We start from the raw sequence: 24,228 nt of genomic DNA, 5'->3' as shown, positions 1-24,228 counted from the left end.
GCTCTCACATCCAGTGCTTCCCAGGTGACGTCTCTTCCGATGTAGATCTTCTCTGTCATCATCTTCTCCATTCGGTCCAGACAACTTCTCTCAGCCGCCTCATCTCTGCAGAGTGTGACACATAGACATCCTAGGTTCCTCACTTTTCTATCATCATCCCCCAACCTGGAGTCCCCACAGTGTTATCTTGCTGCTCACTGTGCTCCCCAATACCCCAAAATACGATCCTGAAGAAAAATTAGTGCCCCCCATAGTAATAGTGCTCCTCATAGTCCCACCAATAGTAATTCTCTTCTAGATGCCTTCATTAGTAATAATGCCCCCTACAGTGCCCCCAACAGTAATAATGCTCCACAAGAATGCCCCCAATACTGCCCCCTACTGTCCCCCCAAACATGATAACGCTCCCCAAGAGAGCCTCCATTAGTAGAAGAGCCCTCCAGTATTAATAATACCCTTACAGAGCCCCCAGTAGAAATAAGGCCCACCTATTGTTCCCCCAGTGGTAATAAAGCTCTCTACAGACCTCTCCGTAGTAATAAGGCCCCGCATAATGCTCTTAGTAGAAATAATGTGGATCCCTCTTATAGAGCCCCCAGTAGTAATAAGAACGCCTAATATCCCCTGGATTTAAAAAAAACCCTACAGTGCTTCCAGTTTTTATAATGCCCCCTACTGTTATAATGCTCACCCTGAAGTGCCCCCAGTATTTATAATGTCCCTGCAGTGTCCCCTGTAGTTATATTTCTCCATTTAGTGTCCTCAGAAATTATAATTCCTCAGCCCCTCCACTATACAGTCCCATGTAAAGAACATCACCCCCTCCCCAGCCACCTTCAACATACAATCCCATGTAAATAACATCACCCCATCAGCCCTAACATACAGTCCCAGTTAAATAACTCCAACTCCCAGCATTGCTCTGATTCTCCCTTCACTTACCTCTCCTCATGTAGCAGACTCACCACAGCTTCTTCCTAGGAATTCTGTTCACAGCTAAGCCGTCCTCTCCTGCACTGGTCACATGATGGTGACATCATCGCAGGTCCTTTACAGCTACTGCGTTTAGAACTGGTCACATGTCATCACAGGTCCTTCAGCTCTTGCAGGGCATTAGATTCAATTATATTGCCGTCCTGAGGATGGCAATACAGTTCTATCTATCTTGCAGGCAGGACATTCAGGGCCTGGGGCAAAACATCAGGGGCCCAGGCCCTGAATGTTTTAACCTAGCAACGCCCCTGGTGCTATGACTATGGCTGGGGCTAAGCGGTGACTTTGGCAGTGTTGAATTTTTTTGCAGTGCTAGGGTCGGAAAATTGTGAGTCACGCTAAAACCCCATTCAGTTACTTCCCTTGTGTTCAGAGGCTGCACTGCTTTACAGCTGTTTGTGGTCAGCAAAGTTGGCATATAGCCCCAGCCTTAGGGCTCATGCACAGGAATGTATATTCGGTCCTTGCCCAATCCACATTTTTTGCAGATTGAATGCGGACCCATTAATTTCAATGGGGCCGCAAAAGATGCAGTCAGCACATGGTGTGTTGTCCACATCCGCATTCTTGTCCATTTTGCGGACAAGGATAGGAAATTTTTAGAGGAGTTTGAGAAGTATGTAATGAGCGGATTTGCTTAGACGGCAGTGTCTCCGCACCTGGGCTCTACTCATGGTAATTGTAGATGTGACTCTTTCCTTGGGAGACCTTCTGTGAAAGAATGGAAGCAGATACAGAAAAGCAGATATTTTTTGGTTCGTTAATTAAGGGGTTGTACCACCTCATACATTGGTGGCATATCACTTAGAACGGACCTGGAAAGTCCCAGAGGGTGCACCGCGCATGCACGGTCGCCCTCCATTCATTCCTATGGAAGTGTCGAAAATAGCAGAGCGGCACGCGGCCACCCTTCCATTCACTTCTGTGGGGCTGACGGAAATAGCCGAGCCCAGCTATCGGCTATTTTTGGTGCTCCCATAGGGATGAATGGAGGGTATTCGAGGTGTGCCCTCCTGGGCTCCGTTCTAAGTATAGGTGGGACCCGCATTTATCAGACATTGAGGGCATATCCTTGCGATATGCCCCCAATGTCAACGATAGTACAACCCCTTTAAGGGCTGTCAGTGCTTCTAAGAGTTGACTCTGGTTCTGACATGATTGTCCATGTTCATGAATTTCTAAGAGTTAATGTGAAATAATCGGTTAAGTATCCTGCAGGCCATGGGAACTATTTCTGGCAAACCGGCAGCTACGGCCATTGTTACAAAGGTGCTGAGCTACCGGTCTTTCCGTTGATATATTTTCAGTATAATTACACGGCTAATTAGTGAGATAGGTGCAGAAGGGAGAAAATGACAGGCCCAGTTGCTCAGTGTTTTACTTGGTCCATAGGTTAAAATCTGACATGTCATGTATGGAGTAAGCCTGTAAGTAAAAAGACAAGATGGAGATCATATTCATTTTGCTCATAACCGCTCGTTTCCATGGGAAACCTGAGACGATCCGTTGATTGTAGCTCCTGCTTATTCATAAAAAGGGGTTGTCTTTGTAGATTAATTTGCTATGAAATTGGACCTAGAGCCTTGGACTGCAAAATGACAATCTGGGAGGTGGGACTGATTTGAGAACTGATAATATGTTGATAATATGTTGACTCCTGACTCGGCATACTGTATAATATTGAATGATGCTATCCAGTCATTTTTGTGTAATGATGTTATGCAACTTTCTAATATACTTTACATTTCAGTTCCTCATCATTGTCAAGACCACTCATTGCAGTCCACGAATGTCCACATTCAGGGCCTGAATATCCATACAGACCTAGTTCTACTTTCACATAATTACAGTTTTAGACAGTTATAACCCCTGGCTGTCAGCTGTTATCTCTGGGTAAAGCAACATCTGACCATACATTTCTGCTGAAGGCCTAGTCTACCTTAGGCCTCATGCACACGACCGTTGTGTGCATCCGTGGCCGTTGTGCCGTTTTCCGTTTTTTTTCGCGGACCCATTGACTTTCAATGGGTCCGTGGAAAAATCGGAAAATGCACCATTTTGCAGCCGAGACCGTGATCCGTGTATCCTGTCCGTCAAAAAAATATGACCTGTCCTATTTTTTTGACGGACAACGGTTCACGGACCCATTCAAGTCAATGGGTCCGTGAAAGAACACGGATGCACACAAGATTGGCATCCGTGTCCGTGATCGTAGGTTACTTTCGTCTGCATAAAAGCTTTTTCAGAGCTGAGTTTTCATGATGGGGACGCTTCAGGTTAGAATATACTAAAAGAACTGTGTACATGACTGCCCCCTGCTGCCTGGCAGGTGCTGCCAGGCAGCAGGGGGCAGCCCCCCCCCCTGTAGTTAACACATTGGTGGCCAGTGTGGCCGGCCCCCCCCTCCCTCCCCTGTAGTTAACTCATTGGTGGCCAGTGCGGCCGGCCCCCCCCTCCCCTGTAGTTAACTCATTGGTGGCCAGTGGGCCCCCCCTCCCCTGTAGTTAACTCATTGGTGGCCAGTACGGCCGGCCCCCCTCCCTCCCCTGTAGTTAACTCGTTGGTGGCCAGTGGGCCTTCTCCCCTCCCTCCCCCTCCTAATTAAAATCTCCCCCCTATCATTGGTGGCAGCGGAGAGTACCGATCGGAGTCCCAGTTTAATCGCTGGGGCTCCGATCGGTAACCATGGCAACCAGGACGCTACTGCAGTCCCGGTTGCCATGGTTACTTAGCAATTTGTAGAACCATTATACTTACCTGCGAGCTGCGATCTCTGCGTCCGGTCGGGAGCTCCTCCTGCTGGTAAGTGACAGGTCCGGCCGGGAGCTCCTCCTACTGGTAAGTGACAGGTCATGTCACTTACCAGTAGGAGGAGCTCCCGGCCGGACCTGTCACTTACCAGCAGGAGGAGCTCCCGACCGGACGCAGACATCGCAGCTTGCAGGTAAGTATAATGGTTCTACAAATTGCTAAGTAACCATGGCAACCGGGACTGCAGTAGCGTCCTGGTTGCCATGGTTACCGATCGGAGCCCCAGCGATTAAACTGGGACTCCGATCGGTACTCTCCGCTGCCACCAATGATAGGGGGGAGATTTTAATTAGGAGGGGGAGGGAGGGGAGAAGGCCCACTGGCCAACAACGAGTTAACTACAGGGGAGGGGGGGGGCCCACTGGCCACCAACGAGTTAACTACAGGGGAGGGAGGGGGGCCGGCCGCACTGGCCACCAATGAGTTAACTACAGGGGAGGGGGGGCCCACTGGCCACCAATGAGTTAACTACAGGGGAGGGGAGGGGGGCCGGCCACACTGGCCACCAATGTGTCAACTATAGGGGGGGGGGGCTGCCCCCTGCTGCCTGGCAGCACCTGCCAGGCAGCCAGGGGGCAGTCATGTACACAGTTATTTTAGTATATTCTAACCTGAAGAGTCCCCATCACTATGGGAACGCCTCTGTGTTAGAATATACTGTATGATTTGAGTTTCACGATGTAACTCAAATCCGACTGTATATTCTAACATAGAGGCGTTCCCATGGTGATGGGGACGCTTCAAGTTAAAATATACCATCGGATTGGAGAAAACTCAGATCCGATGGTATATTAACTCCTGACTTTACATTGAAAGTCAATGGGGGACGGATCCGTTTGAAATTGCACCATATTGTGTCAACGTCAAACGGATCCGTCCCCATTGACTTGCATTGTAATTCAGGACGGATCCGTTTGGATCCGCACGGCCAGGTGGACACCAAAACGACTTTTTTTTAATGTCCGTGGATCCTCCAAAAATCAAGGAAGACCCACAGACGAAAAAACGGTCACGGATCACGGAGAAATGGAACCCCGTTTTGCGGACCGCAAAAAAATACGGTCGTGTGCATGAGGCCTTAGGCTACTTTCACACTAGCGTTCGGGTGTCCGCTCGTGAGCTCCGTTTGAAGGGGCTCACGAGCGGCCCCGAACGCATCCGTCTGGCCCTAATGCATTCTCAGTGGAGGCGGATCCGCTGAGAATGCATCCGCCTGCCAGCGCTCAGCCTCCGCTCCGCTCAGTGAGCGGACACCTGAACGCTGCTTGCAGCGTTCGGGTGTCCGCCTGGCCGTGCGGAGGCGAGCGGATCCGTCCAGACTTATAATGGAAGTCAATGGGGACGGAGCCGCTTGAAGATGACACTATATGGCTCAATCTTCAAGCGGATCCGTTCCCCATTGACTTTCAATGTAAAGTCTGAACGGATCCGCTCAGGCTACTTTCAGACTTAGAAAATTTTCTAAGTAATAATGCAGACGGATCCGTTCTGAACGGATGCAAACGTCTGCATTATCGGAGCGGATCCGTCTGATGAAACATCAGACGGATCCGCTCCGAACGCTAGTGTGAAAGTAGCCTTAGCAGGACATGTCGGTGAGGTTGCAGTCACACCTGGTGTGGTACGCATTGCCCCGGACGAGAACTATAATTTACATGAAATAATTGGGGGCTTTTTGTAGATTCTTAATTGGTGCTTAGCAGCCTCAACTATGAATCTGATAGCGGCTCTTCATTCCGGCTATATGGTCACATACGGGAGATGCCTTCTAAGAGGTCCATATGGTCTACAAGGGTATATAGAAAGGGATGGTTGTTGGGAGACAAAACCTACAGTTTTCTTATGGAAATGTAACTGAATCGGGAAATTTTGACAGGTATGTTGATGCCAAAACAGATCATATTAGGCAGGGTCATAAATCTATGATGTAGTTTTATTTCTAAGGTGACTAAAAGATTCCAGTTCCCTTTGGATTTTTTGCCCTCCTGACAGTATTATCTGCCTAGATGTAATATGAAGAGTGGCTGTGGATTATTTCAGAATGTCTTCAGAGACCTAGCCATTTCCCTAGGAAAAAAAATCTGAATTGTTAAGTCAGGACTTAAAGCTATCATATCACGTGGGTCATTTTAAGGAAAAAGTAAAATGATGTATTTCCTGTTATGTACTTTTTGTGGCGTTGCCCTTTCTGATATTATATTTCTGGTTTATGTTTTGCAGCAATCATGTACGTAATGGGTGCCCTTGGTCCAGCAGCTGGTTATTTGTTAGGCGGAGTTCTTATCGGATTTTATGTGGATCCCAGCGCCATTGTCAACTTTGAGCAGAGCGATCCCCGATTCATCGGCAACTGGTAAGGACATTGTGAAAGATTAGTGCAATGTGATGCACGCCTGTTTTTTTTAATAAAGCCACTTTGATGGATGTTCAGGGATATCTGTTTCTCAGTCCATGACTTGGGTTGTTTTAAGTGTCTATAAAGCCTACGTGATCCTTCTATCTATGGTCATCCTGTCCTCCACCATAGCCCCAGAGTTTCTCAGAGCCAATATCCAGGTATCACCCCAAGCCCCAGCATTAGGTCCCTCCGCCAACCTCTCAGTACCACTCTATATACCCCAGTCCACCCCCATCCCCCAGATATTTCACCCACACAATCCTCCAATGCTTTAGCCAGGTCTGTACATCCCTTTCTTGGGCCATCCCTGTGTGTTATTTTAGAGAACCTCCCGGATGAGAGAAGGAGGACAACCTCGGGTCACTCCTGAGTGTACCTCCAGGAGCGTGGTTGAGGGATACATGCATTTCCTAAGATAAGAACAAAGGCCACAAGTTACAGATGAACAAATCTCTTCTAAACTAATGAAATTAGTCTGAATTTCCCCGAAAATTTGGATTTAAAGTGGTTGGCTACCTCCTGGGTACTGTTGTGTTTGTAATGACTATATGGCATTTAGTAATATAGACTTTCTTTATATTCTGCACCATTTTCTACATTTCATTAAGTATGCCAAGTCTTTTATGCTGTCCACACAGAGGTCTTGTCCAATAAATGGCTGCTGATAGAGGGTCATGTGACCAGGCAAATAACCTCCATGTGACATCTCCTTCCTTCAGATACATTATATCAGCCATCTGCACTTGAACTGCTGGAGTTTAGTTAATGTCCAGTGTATTAGAACGGAGGTGGCTGAGTGATATTTCTGGTCACATGGCCCTCCATCAGTAGCCATCTTATGGACAGGACCTCCCTGTGGACAGCACAAAAGACTGGGCAAACAAGTGACTTACCTTATGAAACATAGAAAAAGGCACAGAATTTTAATAAAGGCTATATGTGTAAGTGTCATGCTTTTACAAGCACATTTGTCAATAGTAACCAGAAAGTGTCCAAGCCCTTCACAGGAATCTGAAACACTTGCTACTTGTTTCAGACAAATTGCGCTAAATGGTGGCCACTATTGAACAGGTTAGGAGACAAAGAAGAAGGAATATGCCCCCCAAAAGGATGCTTTTTGGACCATTTTTTCATTTTAAAAAACATCCGAGCATTTAACTCCTCAGATGCCGCTGTCAGTAGTGACTGTGGCATCTATGGGGTTAGACAGACGGAGGGCACTTTGTGGAAAAATCATGGGGCTTCGATCGATTGCTATGATAGCAATCACCCCTCTTTCCCAAATTCTCACAGAAATGAACAAACTTAAAGGCTATTACCACATTCAGGGGCAAGTTTTTATTGTTGCATTTTGCTAATTTTTGGCTGAGAATCATTTTTTAAGTACAATAATTTGTAAGTTTCACCTAGCTGCAGTTATCCCGCTTTTAGGCCTCATACACACAGCCGTTGTTTTGGTCCGCAAACGGCGGCTCGGATGCGGACCCATTAACTTCAATGGGGCCGCAAAAGATGCGGACAGCACATCCATTGCTCCGTTCTGTGGCCCCGCTAAAAAAATATAACATGTCCTATTCTTGTCCGCGCTTTGCGGACAAGAATAGGCATTTATATTGAAGGCTGTCCGTGCCGTTCCGCAAATTGTGGAACTCGCACGGACGTCATCCGTGTTTTGCGGATCCGCGATTTGCGGACCGCAAAACACACCACGGTCGTGTGCATGTAGCCTTACTCTGAGACGTCATCTGACGGTTATGTATAGCCCTTATCTCTGTACTTCTAACAGCTCATAAACATTTATTTTAGCCGCATGCTTATCAGTTTGATAAGAATAGAACTATATTGAGTTTTTATGAGCTGCAGGAATTTAGAGAGGGCTATACATACTATACTAGCCGTCAACTGAGTTCCCTGATGGGACATAGTGTAAACAGAAAGCCTGCTACCGTGAAAATACACAGAAACTCAATGCTGTACAGAGAAAGGGGCTGAACATGTTTTGATAAAGACCATTGAAAAAAATTTTTTTGTTCATAAGGAGCACAATTCTTAATTTTTCCTTTTTATATGGATTGGACCACTAAAAGAACAAAATTGTTTACCTTTCCGTTAAATCTTACACGCACCATGATTTACAGTTATGTGTTGCCGTGTAAATGTATGGAGTAGGCTCATGCATTGAGCCCGCTCCATGTAATACAGCAGGCACCCGGCAAGAATGACTGAGATGACACGGTTCCCAGTCATTTAACCCCTATAGGTGCTTTGGTCAGTAGCGTTCATGGCATCTGTGGGGATAGGCAGAGGGAGGGATCTATGCTGATTGGAGCCCCTATGGTGAAATGGCGGGTCTGTGATTGGTTGCTATTACAGCCTGGGGCCTGAGGCATGAATTCCATAGGCTGCAATAGTAGTCTATGGGACAAACCTTCAGAGGATTGCACTTTAAAGTCCCCTAAGGCAGTGTTCCTCAACTTCAGTCCTTAGGGCCCACCTGCCGGTCATGTTTTCAGGATTTCCTTAGTATTGAGCAGGTGATATAATTAGTGCCAGAGCATCAGAACTTACTACAGGTATTCATTCTGTGGGATATTCTTAAATCAAGACCAGAGGGTGGGTCCTGAGGACTGGAGTGGAGGAACATTGCCCTAAGGGGGCTAAAAATTACAGTAAAAAAAGCTCAAATGTAAAAAAAAGGTTTAAAAAAGTGTAAAAAACTAAAATAATGCAAAATTCTAATCACCCCCCTTCCCAATTTTACATATAAAAATAAACAATAAAAAATAAACATAATAGATATCACCATTTCCAAAAATGTCTAAACTGTTAAAATATAAAAATATTTTTAAAAATAAAAATCCGAAATCTATTGGATAACACTGACAGCATTATGTTAGTGTTATCCAGTACATTCCAGACCTCTAAGGGTTATATAGCATCATAAATCAATATAAGTGCTGGAAGTTCAGGACGGGTGCTGCGCTGCGAGTCTGGAGCGGGACACTCGCTCATCTGAAACGGCCTATTTTGGGTGTAACTCTGCTTTCCCAGAAACAGATAACCCTATCTTTCAGCTACTTTTATTATCCTATAGCATAAGAGTTCTTGAATTTGAAATGGCTGTAACTAAAAATTACATATCAGCTACTTAAATCCAGCCCCTGCAGGCCCTGTCATGTTAAGTTTGTGTTGTTCCAGCATCTTCTTCAGAGGAGGAGGGGAAGCCATTATTAGCTTTATCTCTTACACTGAATCAGCAGCTGAAGTCTTTGGCAGGAACTGAGAACTTGAGAGGGCAAAAAAACACCTGCTCGCAGCATTCCAGGTCCAACGCTGACCTTCCACCTCCAAATCTTCTGGTTGGACCGCTGGGCCAGGAGTGTGGTGTGCTGTCAGTCAGTGGCCTCAGCATGTGAGCCCTATCCACTGCTGGGACCTCCACCAATCCTGAGAATAGGCGCCCCACACTCTTCAAGAATGGAGTGTGGTTCTCAGCTACTTCCAGCAGAGCCATGGAGATGAATGAAGTGGCAGTGCGCATACTCGACCTATCGCTCCATTCATTTTGGGGGTCCCAGCAGAGTAGAGATTCCCTATTCTTGTGTACAGCGGGGGTCCCAGTTGGTCAGACCCACATAATCTAATAGTTGTACCCGATCCTGTGCATGGGGGATAACTTAAAGGCGTTGTTTTTTTTAAATCTTGCCCCCGTGCATCTGTAATATGGTGTATGTCTAGATGATGATCATTGTATAAATCACAGAAGAAAAAAAATGCACCGGATATGCCACTGACTATACTAGCTGGTCATACAAGCAGATATTAAAAGCTGAGACTTTTGCCAATATATTCCTGTCAGGAACACATCGGAGCCCCTCATGCACCACGTCACGGTGTCTCAGCATGGCAAAGGGTCCTACCACTACGCTAACTATGGTGTGAACACGGTCTGAAGGTGATGAAATCCAGCTCACAGCCAATCCAGCTCACAGCTCACAGCCAAGCTTCCACACAACCGCATAGCAGGACAACTAATGCAATGTCAGACATCCCAACCTGCAAAAACTCATTTCAGGGAGGCGCACTTCTCATTTCAGGGAGGTTTTCTTTTTTTTTTTTCTTTCACAAACTTTTTATTACATTTTCCAAACATATACAGTATCTGCACACTTTGCTCTATGGTGTGGAGGACGGGGCTCATTACCCTGCCCCAAATTATCATATTTATGTATATGATTAAAGGGATTCTGTCACCTCCTATAAGCCCTGTGAGCTAAACATCTGCTCATGTCCAGGGTAGCATTCTGATTTCTAAGGTGGCCTTATAAAAGCTATTTGTGGCTTTATTCTGCGGAAAAACAGGTTTTACTAACCTGTCAATCATTGAATTAAGGTGCCCAAGCAGGGGAGGTCTGTGGATGCATGGTGCCCGGCCGCACGCATCGCCGTTCGTGCCCATCGCCGCCTTCTACTCTTTAGTGCCGCCTCTCCCTCCCTCCCCCTCCTCCCACTTTGAGATCCCGCGCATGCGCACAGGCTCAGCCTGATGCGCCGTTGCGGACTGCTGGCATCGGCTTCTTCTTGCACTGTGCGCATGCGCCGAGAAGGGGACACTGCTACAGGTTGCCGGAAAGATTTACTGCGAGTAAACTAAAGATGGGAAGTTCGGATCTTTCGCATGAATCGGTTCATTTGAATCAGTTCATTCAAGTGAACCGAATCATGAATCGAATCTTCGGTTCATTCGCTGAGCTGACAAGAAGCAAGTGAACCGAAGCTTAGGTTGCGCAATGCGCATGCGCGGATGCTTGGATTCACTTGCTGACTCGCTGAGTCGGCTCTTGGTCTGAGTCAGGAAGTTTATTCTTTAAAACCCTGTGTGTAATTATCTACCCCACTGTAGGAAAAAAACAAGCATCCAGGGGGTGTGAATTTAACACTGGGGTAAATAATATAATTAAAATGGAGGGTTAAATGTGTAAATGTATTTAAAAAAAATGAGACAGAAGAAGGGATGCCTTCATGCCTTTAACATATATATCTCCTTGAGAAGCCAATTTGACCCTAAAGGGTTAATTCAACCTGTAATCTAAACTCTGTCCTGTCACTTCTCTTATCTCTCTGCTCTGCTATCAGTGAACCTTTCTTATATTGTCTCACATGGGGTGTCAGGGAGCCGCTATCTAATAGAGGGAGACTCCCTGAACTTCAGGGAGACTTGAGATCCCTGCAATGTGAACAGAGCAAGACTGTAAGCCTCACCCATATCAGACCGTGTGATGGAGGTTACCAGGGGCAAAAGAATGTTAAATGCCAGGTAAAGGCACAGTCAATTCATATAAAACAAAATCACTGAAATATAGTGGCCAATATGGGGGAGCTGCTCAAACCCCAAACACTGTAGCGTGTTTCTCATTGGGGGAACAGTCCCACCGCATGTGGACCGCTGCAAACGACCATCCCCAGCTGGGGCTCCGATGTGTTCCTGACAGGAATATATTGGCAAAAGTCTCAGCTTTTAATATCTGCTTGTATGACCAGCCAGTATAGTCAGTGGCATATCCGTTTGGTGCATTTTTTTTCCCCTGTGATTTATATATTTATATATTTTCATCCGCACAATGCTCCGTTTTGTGTAGGATGCCTTTGTGGTGCATGTGGACCGCGCCAGCATCCTCCATTGTACGCATTTTTTGCTGGGGATAGTCGTTTGCTGCGGTCCACATGCGGTGGGGCTGCTCCCCCAATGAGAAACAAGCTACAGTGTTTGGGGTCTGAGCGGTTCCCCCATATTGGCCACTATATTTCTGTGATTTAGATGATGATCATTGCCTTTCTAAATAGTTGTCCGACACTTTTGGCATGTGATCCTAGCCCGTTTACTACCCGCAATGTACGTGGGTTGCGCATGTGCAGTCAGGGCAGGTTAGGGCACTTTGAGCAGTCAGCTCCTGAGGCTGCCTGACTGCGCCAGTCTTGATGGGACTTTCGCTGCCAGAGGAAGCATGTCATTTATGAAGAGGCGCAGGCCTCAATATTTAATGAGAATGTGTAAAATCTGATAATAACCTATTTTTTAAATCAGTGATGCCCAACCTACGGCCCGCGGGCCAAATCTGGCCCGCAAAGCTGTGTCATGCGGCCCCTGCGACTCCCTGGAAAAAGTTTAAGGTGTACCAATACGCCTTAGACTTTCCCCCACATTCATCAGCGCAGTGAGCGCTGTGAACGGCACAGGCAGCGCAGCGATGCTGCCTGTGCCTGAAATAGCCAATAGCAAAGCTCCTTACAGCAAGGAGCTTTGTTATTGGTTGGTATAGGCAGGCACCGGAGCAAAACAGGTCCTGCAGCAGGGAAAGCCGGCAGGAGCTGGAAGGAGGAGGGGCCGGCTCCAGGGATGGCTGTTGTAAGAGAGCGGGGCGCGCTAAACGAGGACCTTGGGACATGCAAGTTGAGAAAAATGAAAAAAATATGCTGAGTGTTCCCCTATGATGCTCAGATGGTGGTTGAGGGGGAATTAGCGCAGGGGCGCCAGGGGAGTGGTGTATATGAGTATATAACCTAATATACCGTACTAATGTCCCTTGGACTAACTTACACCTATTACCGGTAATCCTGCACCTCCTTATCCTAAAACTTAACCTTTATTCATATTAATTCTAATAGGTAACTAAGGATTCTTATAAAAAATTTGCCAGTTGGTCTCTAGATTGTAGTTAATAATTTTCCTTTGGTATCTCCTGGTTCGGAATATACACTGTTGCCTTACTGGCTGCGCGCTGCCAGCATTACTAGGTTCAATGTATCTAATGTCTCCTACTTAACATTAGGGATCGACCGATTTTTTAGGGCCGATACCGATAATTTGTGAATTTTCAGGCCGATAGCCGATATTTTATACCGATATTCTGGGAATTTTTATTTTTGAGAAAAAAATTATTTCCTACACAAATCTGCTGAAAATTAATATGTTCATTGTTAACGTGTATTTTTATTTTTTTTTGTAAATCTTTTTCATTTATACTTAATATTTTTGTTTGTTTTTTTTGTTTTGTTTTACTAACTTTTAGCCCCCTTAGGGACTAGAACCCTTGTCCTATTCACCCTGATAGATCTCTATCAGGGTGAATAGGATCTCACACTGTCCCTGCTGCTCTGTGCTTTGTGCACACAGCAGCATGGAGCTTAACATGGCAGCCAGGGCTTCAATAGCGTCCTGGCTGCCATGGTAACCGATCGGAGCCCCAGGCTTACACTGCTGGGGCTCCGATCGGAGGAGCAGGGAAGAGGGGACCCTGTGGCCACTGCCACCAATGATTGATACTGGGAGGGGGGGGGCGCACTGCGCCACCAATGTTTTTACTATTGGGATGGGGGTGGGGGGCGCACTGCGCCACCAATGAAGATAAGTCTCTCATTCATATGCAGGAGGCGGGAGCTGGCTGCAGAATCACATAGCCGGCTCCCGACCTCTATGAGCGGTAGCTGCGATCCGCGGCACCTAAGGGGTTAACTACCGCGGACCGCAGATACCGCTCATAGAGGTCGGGAGCCGGCTATGTGATTCTGCAGCCAGCTCCCGCCTCCTGCATATGAATGAGAGACTCATCTTCATTGGTGGAGCGGTGGCCACAGCCCCTCCCCTTCTCTTGTCTTCTCTCCTGTCATTGGCGGCAGCAGCCGCACAGGGGGAGGGAGACACTGCTTCCTTCTCCCCTGTGCTGCGGAGGGAACACAGAGATCGCTGAGAGCAGCGCGTTCTGTGTTCCCAATATGTTATCGGTATATCGGCAAAATAGATGCCGATACCGATAACATTCAAAATCCTGAATATCGGTAAATCCGATAATCGGTCGATCCCTACTTAAAGGGCTTCTGTCACCCCACTAAACCGTTTTTTTTTTTTTTGGTTACTAATAATCCCTATAGTGCGATCTCAGCATACATAAGCAAAATAATGATTTTCGTTCAGTAGAATTTGCTAAAAATCGATTTTTAAAAAATGCAAATTACCTTGCTACCAGCAAGTAGGGCGGCTACTTGCTGGTAGCAGCCGCATCCTCCGACCCTAAAGACGCCCCCTCGGCATTGTGATTGACAGGGCCAGCGAACGGAATCGTTCTCTGCTGGCTCTGTTAGAATTTTCAAATCTCGCGCCTGCGCCGTACATGTCTTCAATCGGCGCAGGCGCATTGAGAGGCGGCCGCTGGCTGGACCGCTCCATCCTCAATGCGCCTGCGCCGGTGACGTCATCGCATACACCCGGAAGAGAAGACGCCGGCATCGCTGGAAGGAGGCGGAGAGTCTGGATGACGTCGCTGGATGCTCGAATCAGGTAAGTATGTAGGTAATAAGCATGCTGCCACAAAAACCACCAACGAAATGAGAATAAAAAATAATAAATGATTTAATAAAGAGTACAATTATTAACACTATACCACCAACGAATATGAATAATAAGCACCTACTCAATAAATATACAGATGCTTATATATGACACATATATAAATATCTGTATATGTCTGTCAAATAGTAAATACATATATATATATATATATGCTATATATATATATATATATATATATATATATTTTTGAGTAAGTGATATATATCATTATATATGTTTCTTTGTGTATATATTACTATATATATGTTCACGGACTGGCATATATATACACATAGAAACAGATATAGAGATACACATATATATATATATATATATATATATACATAGAGTAATGCCAATATATTATCATATATGCCTGTCCATCTCTGCATGTCCATGTCTGCCTGTCCATCTCTGCGTGTCCATGTCTGCCTGTCCATCTCTGCGTCTCCATGTCTGCCTGTCCATCTCTGCCTGTCCATCTCTGCGTGTCCATGTCTGCCTGTCCATCTCTGCGTCTCCATGTCTGCCTGTCCATGTCTGCCTGTCCATCTCTGCGTGTCCATGTCTGCCTGTCCATCTCTGCGTCTCCATGTCTGCCTGTCCATGTCTGCCTGTCCATCTCTGCGTCTCCATGTCTGCCTGTCCATCTCTGCCTGTCCATCTCTGTGTCTCCATGTCTGCCTGTCCATCTCTGCCTGTCCATGTCTGCCTGTCCATCTCTGCGTCTCCATGTCTGCCTGTCCATCTCTGCCTGTCCATCTCTGCGTGTCCATGTCTGCCTGTCCATCTCTGCGTCTCCATGTCTGCCTGTCCATCTCTGCCTGTCCATCTCTGCCTGTCCATCTCTGCCTGTCCATCTCTGCGTGTCCATGTCTGCCTGTCCATGTCTGCCTGTCCATGTCTGCCTGTCCATCTCTGTGTGTCCATCTCCCCGTGTCCATGTCATGTCCGCCTGTCCATGTCTGCGTGTCCATCTCTGCGTGTCCATGTCTGCCTGTCCATGTGTGCGTGTCCATGTCTGCGTATCCATCTCTGCGTGTCCATGTCTGCCTGTCCATCTATGCGTCTCCATCTCTGCGTCTCCATGTCTGCGTGTCCATCTCTGATCGTCCATCTCTGCCTGTCCATGTCTGCCTGTCAATCTCTGCGTCTCCATCTCTACGTGTCCATGTCTGCCTGTCCATTTTTATGGGTGAGACGAAGTGACAAAAGAAAGGGTACTTTTTTAAACCTTTTTTTTCCCCACATATTTTAAGCCTCTCTAGGGTACATGAATTTGCAATCTTCTACCATACACTTCAACAAATTACTAGCCTATAGGAGATACATTATGTTCCTATGGAGCCATTGTTGATTACAGACTTTGCCTCTGGGTGTTTGGTGAGCAGGCGCCAAAGTCCTGACTTTCACGGTGCATTTATGGTGGCGATCGAGAAGGGGTTAATATAACAAAATTTTGTAACTAGTGTAATTAAGTTTTGCTGTTTGTGATTTGCTTTTTTTCCCCTTTGCTGGAGGGAAACACAGCACAAACTCAGGTATATTGTTGCAAAAACCGCATGCGCAGCTTTTGTCTGCAGCCATAACGCAGCGCAGCCTTGATGTGTGGCAGCACCCTAATTGTGCCGCTGATCAGCCGATAAATGAGCAAATGCTCAGTTGCATCTTTCTTCAGGATGAAGGATGCACGATCATCCACAGTACATGTCAGAGTGTAATTAGGGATGTGGTGTGGATAATCAGTAGACCTGGATGAGGGAGGAACAACTGTGGTAGCGATTATTCCTCCCCCATTCTCTTTATATCGGCCTATGTAATAGGCCAATTCAAATGAGCAGAGATTGACCTTTTTTTTTGCAGTCCCTTAAATAGATTAATGTCAAAATGTGGCCCCCAGACCAAAATAAGGTTATGCACCCTTGGTCTAGATAATGAGACCTTCGCTGATATTCATACATAACGCTAGATTTGAAAATGGGTCTTTTTGAATTCATCTATCTTTTTTTTCATATTCTTTAATTCACCAAAAAATAAAGTGATGTACTTACTGTGGATCTCACTTTCGGCTTGCAGGTGGAGTGGGTTTCTGCTCTGTGCTATGGCAATGTTACTTGTCATCTTCCCAATGTTTACCTTCCCAAAGAAACTCCCCCCTCGACAGAAGAAGAAGAAGAAAAAGAAAAGTAACTCATATGATGTTTCCAGTGAAGATGATGTGATGAAAGAGAAATCTAGCAACACAGTGAAAGTAGATGCGGGTGTTGGCCCATCCATTGGGTTTGGCAAGAATTTTAGAGGTAAAATAACATCAATGATGTCATTATTTGTAAGTTTTATAACATTAGCAGCTTCATGGGCTTGGGTAAAGAAAACCTGTCACCACAAAATGCAATGCAAAGCAATCTGCAGGCAGCATGGGACAGTATGTGGCTCCATGTTGTAGGCAGGTCCAAATTATCAGAAGGCAGCGCCAACACAACTAGGCAGGGTCAGCAATACCATATTGTGGCACAAAATACCACACTATCAGAGCCAGATACCTCAGTGCAGCATAAAAAAAACAAAGTGCATCACAAAATAATTCCCCAACAGCACAAAATACCTTCTCAGAAGGTTCTCCTCTGTGGTGGACAGTGCCAGCTGCCACATTCTGTCCTATTCCAGTTTCCTCAGGATGGCAATACAGTTGAATTCAGGAACCAGGAGGACACCTGTGGTTGCCGGCCAGGTACATAACTACTTGACGCCACCATAGTTAATTAACTCTGGGAGCAAAAACATCATTACTTTCCTGGCTGGTGACCTTGAGGAGGGCTCAGGCTTCCACCTGGGCGTCGGCCCACCAGGAAATTTCCCTGTAGAGTCCATGGCCAGTCCATCAATGAGAGCAGGAGAAGCTGAGCAGATTGATATATTGTTTTATGGGAAAAGATTCAGTAAAATTTGAAATTTATACATTTATATCTCAGCTTTTTTCTAACTTTGTATAATTGCAAGCGATCAAAAAGGCGTATGCCCCCAAAATAGTACCAATCAAATCGTCACCTCATCCCGCAAAAATTAGACCCTACCTAAGTCAATTGGTCAAAAAAAAAAAAAGCTTTGGCTCTCAGACAATGGAGACACTAAAATATGATTTTTTTTGCTTCAAAACTGTTATTGTGCTAAAGTGAAATAAAAAAAAGTAGACATATTAGGTATTGCTGTGTCCGTAACAACCTGCTCTATAAAAATACCACATGACCTAACCCCTCAGGTGAACACCGTAAAAATAAAAAAATAAAAACAGTGCCAAAAAAGCAATTTTTTGTCACTTTACATCACAAAAATTGCAATACCAAGCGATTAAAAAGGCATATGCCCCCCAAAATAGTACCAATCAAACTGTCACCTCATCTCGCAAAATAGGAGACCCCTACCTAAGACAATCGGTCAAAAAATGAAAAAGCTATGGTTCTCAGACTATGGAGACACTAAAACGCTATTATTGTATAAAACTTAAATAAATAAGAAAAATTATACATATTAGATATTGCCACGTCCGTAACGATCTTCCCTATAAAAATATCACATGACCTAACCCCTCGGGTGAACGCTGGAAAAATAAATAAATAAATAAAAACTGTTCCAAAGTTACCCATTTTTTGGTCACCTTGCCCCATAAAGTGTAATAATGAATGATCAAAAATCTTATGTACCCAAAAATGGTACCATAAAACCATCAACTCTTCCTGCAAAAAACGAGCCCCTGCACAAGACGATCGGCAGAAAAAAAATTGCTTTATTATGTAAAACTGAAACAAACAAAGAAAGTAGACATATTTAATATCATTGCATCCGTAACAACCTGTTCTATAAAAATAGCGCATGATCTACCCTGTCAGATGAATGTTGTAAAAAACAAAAAATAAAAACGATGCCAAAACATTCATTTTTGGTTACCTTGCCTCAGAAAAAACTTAATATAGAGCAATTAAAAATCATATGTACCTCAAAATAGTACCAATAAAACTGTCACCTTATCCCCTAGTTTCCAAAATTGGGTCACTTTTTGGGAGTTTCTACTGTAAGAGTGCATCAGGAGGGCTTAAAATGGGACATGGCATCTAAAAACTAGTCCAGCAAAATCTGCCTTCCAAAAACCATATGGCGTTCCTTTTCTTCTGTGCCCTGTAGTGTGCCCTTACATCAGTTTACGACCACATGTGGGGTGTTTCTGTAAACCGCAGAGTCAGAGTAATAAATATTGAGTTTTGTTTGGCTGTTAACCCTCGATGTTTTAAAGAAAAAAATGGATTACAATGGAAAATCTGCCAAAAAATGACATTTTGAAATTTCATCTGCATTTTCCTTTAATTCTTGTGGAACACCTAAAGGGTTAACAAAGTTTGTAAAATCAGTTTTGAGTAGCTTGAGGGGTGTAGTTTCTACAATAGGGTAATTTATGGGTGGTTTCCATTATGTAGGCCCCACAAAGTGACTTGAGACCTGAACTGGTCTTTAAAAAGTGGGTTTTGTAAATTGTCTTAAAAATTTTAAGAATTGTTTCTAAAATACAAAGCCTTCTAACGTCCTAAAAAATAAAATGACATTTACAAAATAATGCCAACATAAAGTAGACATATGGGGAATGTTAAGTAATAAATATTTTATAAGGTATCACTTTCTGTTTTAAAAGCAAAGAAATTGAAATTTAGAAAATTTCACGTTTTGTAAATTTAGGATTTTTTCATAAATAAAGGTGAAATTTATTGACTCAAATCTATTACTATCATGAAGTACAATCTCAGAATGGCTTGGATAAATAAAAGTGTTCCAAAGTTATTACCACATAAAGTGACACATGTCAGATTTGCAAAAAATGCCCTGGGCAGGAAGGTGAAATCTGGCCCGTGGTAGAAAGGATTAAAAGGGTTATCCCATGATTAATGTAAAAAACTAAAATGAGACATCATATAGTACATTACAATCTCTTTCTAACACAGCTAGAACCAGCCCTGTACCTCACATGGATCCAGAGATCTCCCCATTCATTGTTCTGCTAGATTTATATCAAGCTGGCAGCTCAAGGGGAGTGTCTTTTCTGCTGCTGCTCAGGGGGCGTGCCTCAGCTCTCCCTATCACAGCTCAGGGGCGTGTCTCAGCTCTCCCTATCACAGCTCAGGGGCGTGTCTCAGCTCTCCCTATCACAGCAGGTGGCGCTATACAGACACTTTTATTGAATAGCTCAGGGGCCATGCTAAATTTCTAATGACATGCAATTGCAAAATAATTCATATCCAGGTGCTAGTTTGAAAACTGTAGAATATTTTTCGTGGGACAACCCCTTTAATGGTATCAATAAAATCTATAGCTTACCCTGCAAAAAATGAGCCCTCAGACAAAAATAAAAAAGTTATGATTGTGAGAATATTGCAACACAAAGCAATAATTTTTTTTTTAAATAAGCAGTTTTTAAATGTTGTAAAACATAACAAAAACATGTAAATTTGGCATTGCCATCATCATACTAAGCTGCACAGTAAAGTTAAAATGTCATTTTTACTGTGCACTTAACACCGTAAAAATGAAACCCCCACATTTTTTTAAAAAGTTATACAACTGACCTGCTAGACTCCAGTTCACCTGATATACTCCAAAATGGTGCCAAAAATAATATAAATATCAGTTGCTCTGCATAAAACAAACCCCTAAGTTATGGCATTGCAGACCAATCCTGATAGATATGTTTTAGATACATTTTACTGAAAACTGAAATCTGCTGTGTATGGTCGGCTTAAAGGGGTTTTCCAGCAGGATTAAATGTTTATCTTTAAATATTTACATATGGCCTAGAGCAGGTTAAAAAATAAAGAATAATTACTCACGATCACAGACTGCCGCTGCTGTCCTTCCGATGCTTCCCGCTCTCCACTGCTCTCCACTTCCTGGCCCTGGGTCAGCGCACAGGAAATGGTAGAAGTCAGCTCAGCCAGTCACCGCAGCAGCCAATGATTTGCTGAATCGGCATCTTGAGGCATTTCCTGTGTGTTGAGCTTTCCACCTCCAGGTCCAGAGGTAGACTGCAGTGGGTACTGGAAGCAAGAGAAGTAGCAAGGATCTATGAGGGTGAGTAATGTTTTGTAACCCACTCTGAGCCATTGTGAACTACTCAGGGCCTGTCGGTGATCTCCTAGTGATCTACTGGTTCGTTGGGTAAGACCTGGATAACTTTGCCCATAGTATTCATCAGGAAAAGTGAATCATGGGACTTTGGTAAGATTAAACCTTGTTTGTAAAAGAACTGGAAGATACAGAATTTATGATGCAACCAATGCTTTTTTAGTGTTTAGTGTGCAACAAACTGTGTTGTTTTTTTTACAATTAGTAGAATTGTACTTTGTGATTTTTATTTTTATTTTTTGTATCGAAGTGAAGTGACTCTAAAAATGTGCAGAATAAATGATATGTAACTTGTTGGTGGCAAATCTCTTGCAGGAAATCCACTACATGCCCTCATTTCAGGTATCCGACACATATTGTTTTATTTTTCCATTCATTCTTTATAAACTTCATCTCTTGTCATTTTTAGACCTTCCAAGAGCAGCAGTCAGAATTTTAAGCAACATGACATTCCTTTTTGTGAGTTTGTCATACACAGCTGAGAGTGCCATTGTCACCGCTTTTATTACCTTCATTCCCAAGTTCATCGAGTCTCAGTTTGGCATCCCAGCTTCCAGTGCCAGCATCTACACTGGTAAGGTCATGCTGATGATGCATGTGAATTACAATAGGAAATGGGCTTTTATGAAATGACTGATAAAGACAACATTTGTTTAAAGGGACAGTCTGGGATCAATAAGTGTCTGGAGGTGATGTATAAACTAATAAAAGAATCACTGCTTTAAAGGGAACCTGTCACCGGGATTTTGTGTATAGAGCTGAGGACATGGGTTGCTAGATGGCCGCTAGCACATCCGCAATACCCAGTCCCCATAGCTCTGTGTGCTTTTATTGTGTATAAAAACCGATTTGATACATATGCAAATTAACCTGAGACGAGTCAGAGCTTGAAAATATGACTCTTCTCTGGTCACACAAGTAAGATATGACTCTTTTATGTTAATTTGCATATGTATCAAATCCTTTTTTTTACACAATAAAAGCACACAGAGCTATGGGGACTGGGTATTGTGGATGTGCTAGTGGCCATCCAGCAACCCATGTCCTCAGCTCTATACACAAAATCCTGGTGACAGGTTCCCTTTAATATTTATAGAGTAACCTCCGGATAGGTCATCAATGTGGGTCTCTCCCACGATCAACTGTTTGAAGAGGACGCAGTGCTCACCGTTCTTCTTAGACTAGTAACGTCACGGTAATTGGACACAAGGCCAGTTTGCAGCTCAGGCCCATTCAAGTGAATGGGCCTTGGCTGCAGTACCAAGCATAGCCACTAGTAAGCTGTAGGGAGGCTGTAGTGCTCAGGGGGGAGCAGCAGCTTCTTCAAGCAGCTGATCGGCGGGGGTGCCGGAAGTCAATCCCCCAGTGATCAGATATTGATGACCTATCCTAAGGATAGGCCATCAATATTGAACTCCTGGAAAAACCCTTTAAATTCCCATCTGCTCCAGCACTGCCTCATTCTTTGTTGATCTTAGACAAACCCTTTAATAGTTGTATAGAAATGATATAACATGGTAAGTATCTTCTCAAAAGGTTTCTAACCATTTGATGCCTTATGGAACATTATAAAATGTCTGCTTTAGCCTCTCCTTCTTCAGTAGTTTAGATTCTTGAGGCCATGGACGCATACATTATGTGCAAGCTACGAGCTGCTGTGGATTTGAGCTAGTAAATTTGCTGGACAATGGGATGCCACAGCGCTCCTGCTAAGTCACGCCCATGTCATGCCCACTTTTCAAAAAGGTGGCAAGCATGGTGTAAAACCTACTTTTTAACGGTACTGTTCTGGTGTAGGGGTGGATATATTCCACCCATTCTCTTCTGTAAAATCTTTCAATATTCTCTTAATGGGAACCTGTCACCTCAAAAACGCATATAAAACCGCCAGCATTACCTCATCGTAGCCCCCAGTCTGTTAATAATCATATGTTTGATCCGGTAGTCTGACGCTCCATAGATTCAAAAAACGATGTTTTAAGCACCATCAGCGCTATCTTGCCGGTCAGCAAGATCCCTAATTGTCCCCTCTTTTGTTAGATTGACAGCCTACAGTGCGACCGGGATCGCATAAGTCTTGCTCATGCGCGGTGCGCTCTTTGGTAAGGTGTTGCCGCCTGCAGCCAGTGATCACGCTCAGGAGGGTAACGGAATTGCGCGCTCGTTCACACAGGCCGGCGCATGCGCAGAGCGCAGCTGAAACCGGCGTCAGCCGGAGACGGGATCGCACCTTTCCAAGGAGCGCACCGTGCATGCGCGAGACTTATGGGATCCCGGCCGCACTGCAGGCTGTCAATCTAACAAAAGAGGGGACGGTTAGGGAGCGTGCTTACCTTGACTTGAAGCTGACCGGCAAGATAGCGCTGATGGCACTTAATACATCGTTTTTTGAATCTATGGAGCGTCAGACTACCAGATCAAACATATGATTATTAACAGACTGGGGGATACTATGAGGTAATGCTGGCGGTTTTATATGCGTTTTTGAGGTGATAGGTTCCCTTTAAGCCATTTTTGTTGTAGCAGCACCTGTATCGCTCCATATCTAGACAGACATGCCATTTGGGGTATAGAACAACTGGTTTGCAACCTTCAGGAGAGTTGTAATGTCAGCCGAATCCGTTATCATTCAGGTGTTCCAAAAAGAAGAAAATTGGCTTGACGGAAAAGGACAAATTAAGGACATAAATATCTGCTCGCGGGGGTCTGACTATAAGCAGCCCCGCTGATAAGCTGTTGATGTCACCTCCATTAGCGTCATGGCCTTTGTGCAGCTCAGTCCCATTCAAGTGACTAGGACTGAGCTGCAGTATGAGGGACAGCTACTATAAAATGTACAGCGCTGTGCTTGGCATACCATGAACACCAGGGGTGCAGGGAGTCCTGAGGATAGGTCATCAATATGTAATTCCTGGAAACCCCCTTTAATCTAGATTAAATATTTTATTTACCACAGTTACCACATGAATTATTTTTTGGCATAAATTAGTAATACAAATACTGTAAAAATGGCTTAGTTGATTTCTTCAAACAAGATAGCACCAGCCTATAAATATATGTACCGTAAATACCGGTGTGTGTGTGTGTGTATATATATATATATATATATATATAAATAGGCTTGAAAATGGTCCCAGCAAGCGGACCGAAACGTCGCTACCTGGGTGAATAAAGGATCCCACCACTTTTGGACGGATGTGCTGCGGTGTGCTTATTTCTTTATATATATATATATATATATATATATATATATATATATATAAATGTCTGTTGTGCAGTGAAGTGAGCCTCATTTACTGAAGATCTGACACCCACTTGTGTTATCTGTTCGTAGATATTAGTTATGGGCTGGGTTGATAAGGGATATGCATCTCCTGCTTTATTTAGGCCTCCAGCAGTACAGTAGAACTGTAATTAAATCCTACCCCTCTGCTGACCCTGTCCCAGTCTATACAGCAAAGCTAGACACTGAGCA

General features: G+C 44.4%; 1 protein-coding gene across 1 annotated transcript in view; it reads left to right on the top strand.

Moving 5' to 3' along the window:
• SLCO5A1 (solute carrier organic anion transporter family member 5A1) overlaps nucleotides 1-24,228 on the top strand; it is a 110,818-nt gene that overhangs the window by 56,380 nt on the left and 30,210 nt on the right. The window contains exons 3-5 of the mRNA XM_040431225.1: nucleotides 6,025-6,157; nucleotides 16,665-16,888; nucleotides 21,163-21,327. Coding sequence (XP_040287159.1) covers nucleotides 6,025-6,157; nucleotides 16,665-16,888; nucleotides 21,163-21,327 — 522 coding nt within the window. The remainder of the gene's footprint in view (nucleotides 1-6,024; nucleotides 6,158-16,664; nucleotides 16,889-21,162; nucleotides 21,328-24,228) is intronic.

This window comes from Bufo bufo, chromosome 5, assembly GCF_905171765.1.
Source record: "Bufo bufo chromosome 5, aBufBuf1.1, whole genome shotgun sequence".
Lineage (NCBI taxonomy): Eukaryota > Metazoa > Chordata > Amphibia > Anura > Bufonidae > Bufo > Bufo bufo.
Note: the sequence above shows the minus strand (reverse complement) of the source record. Positions and strands in the feature narration are given on the sequence as shown.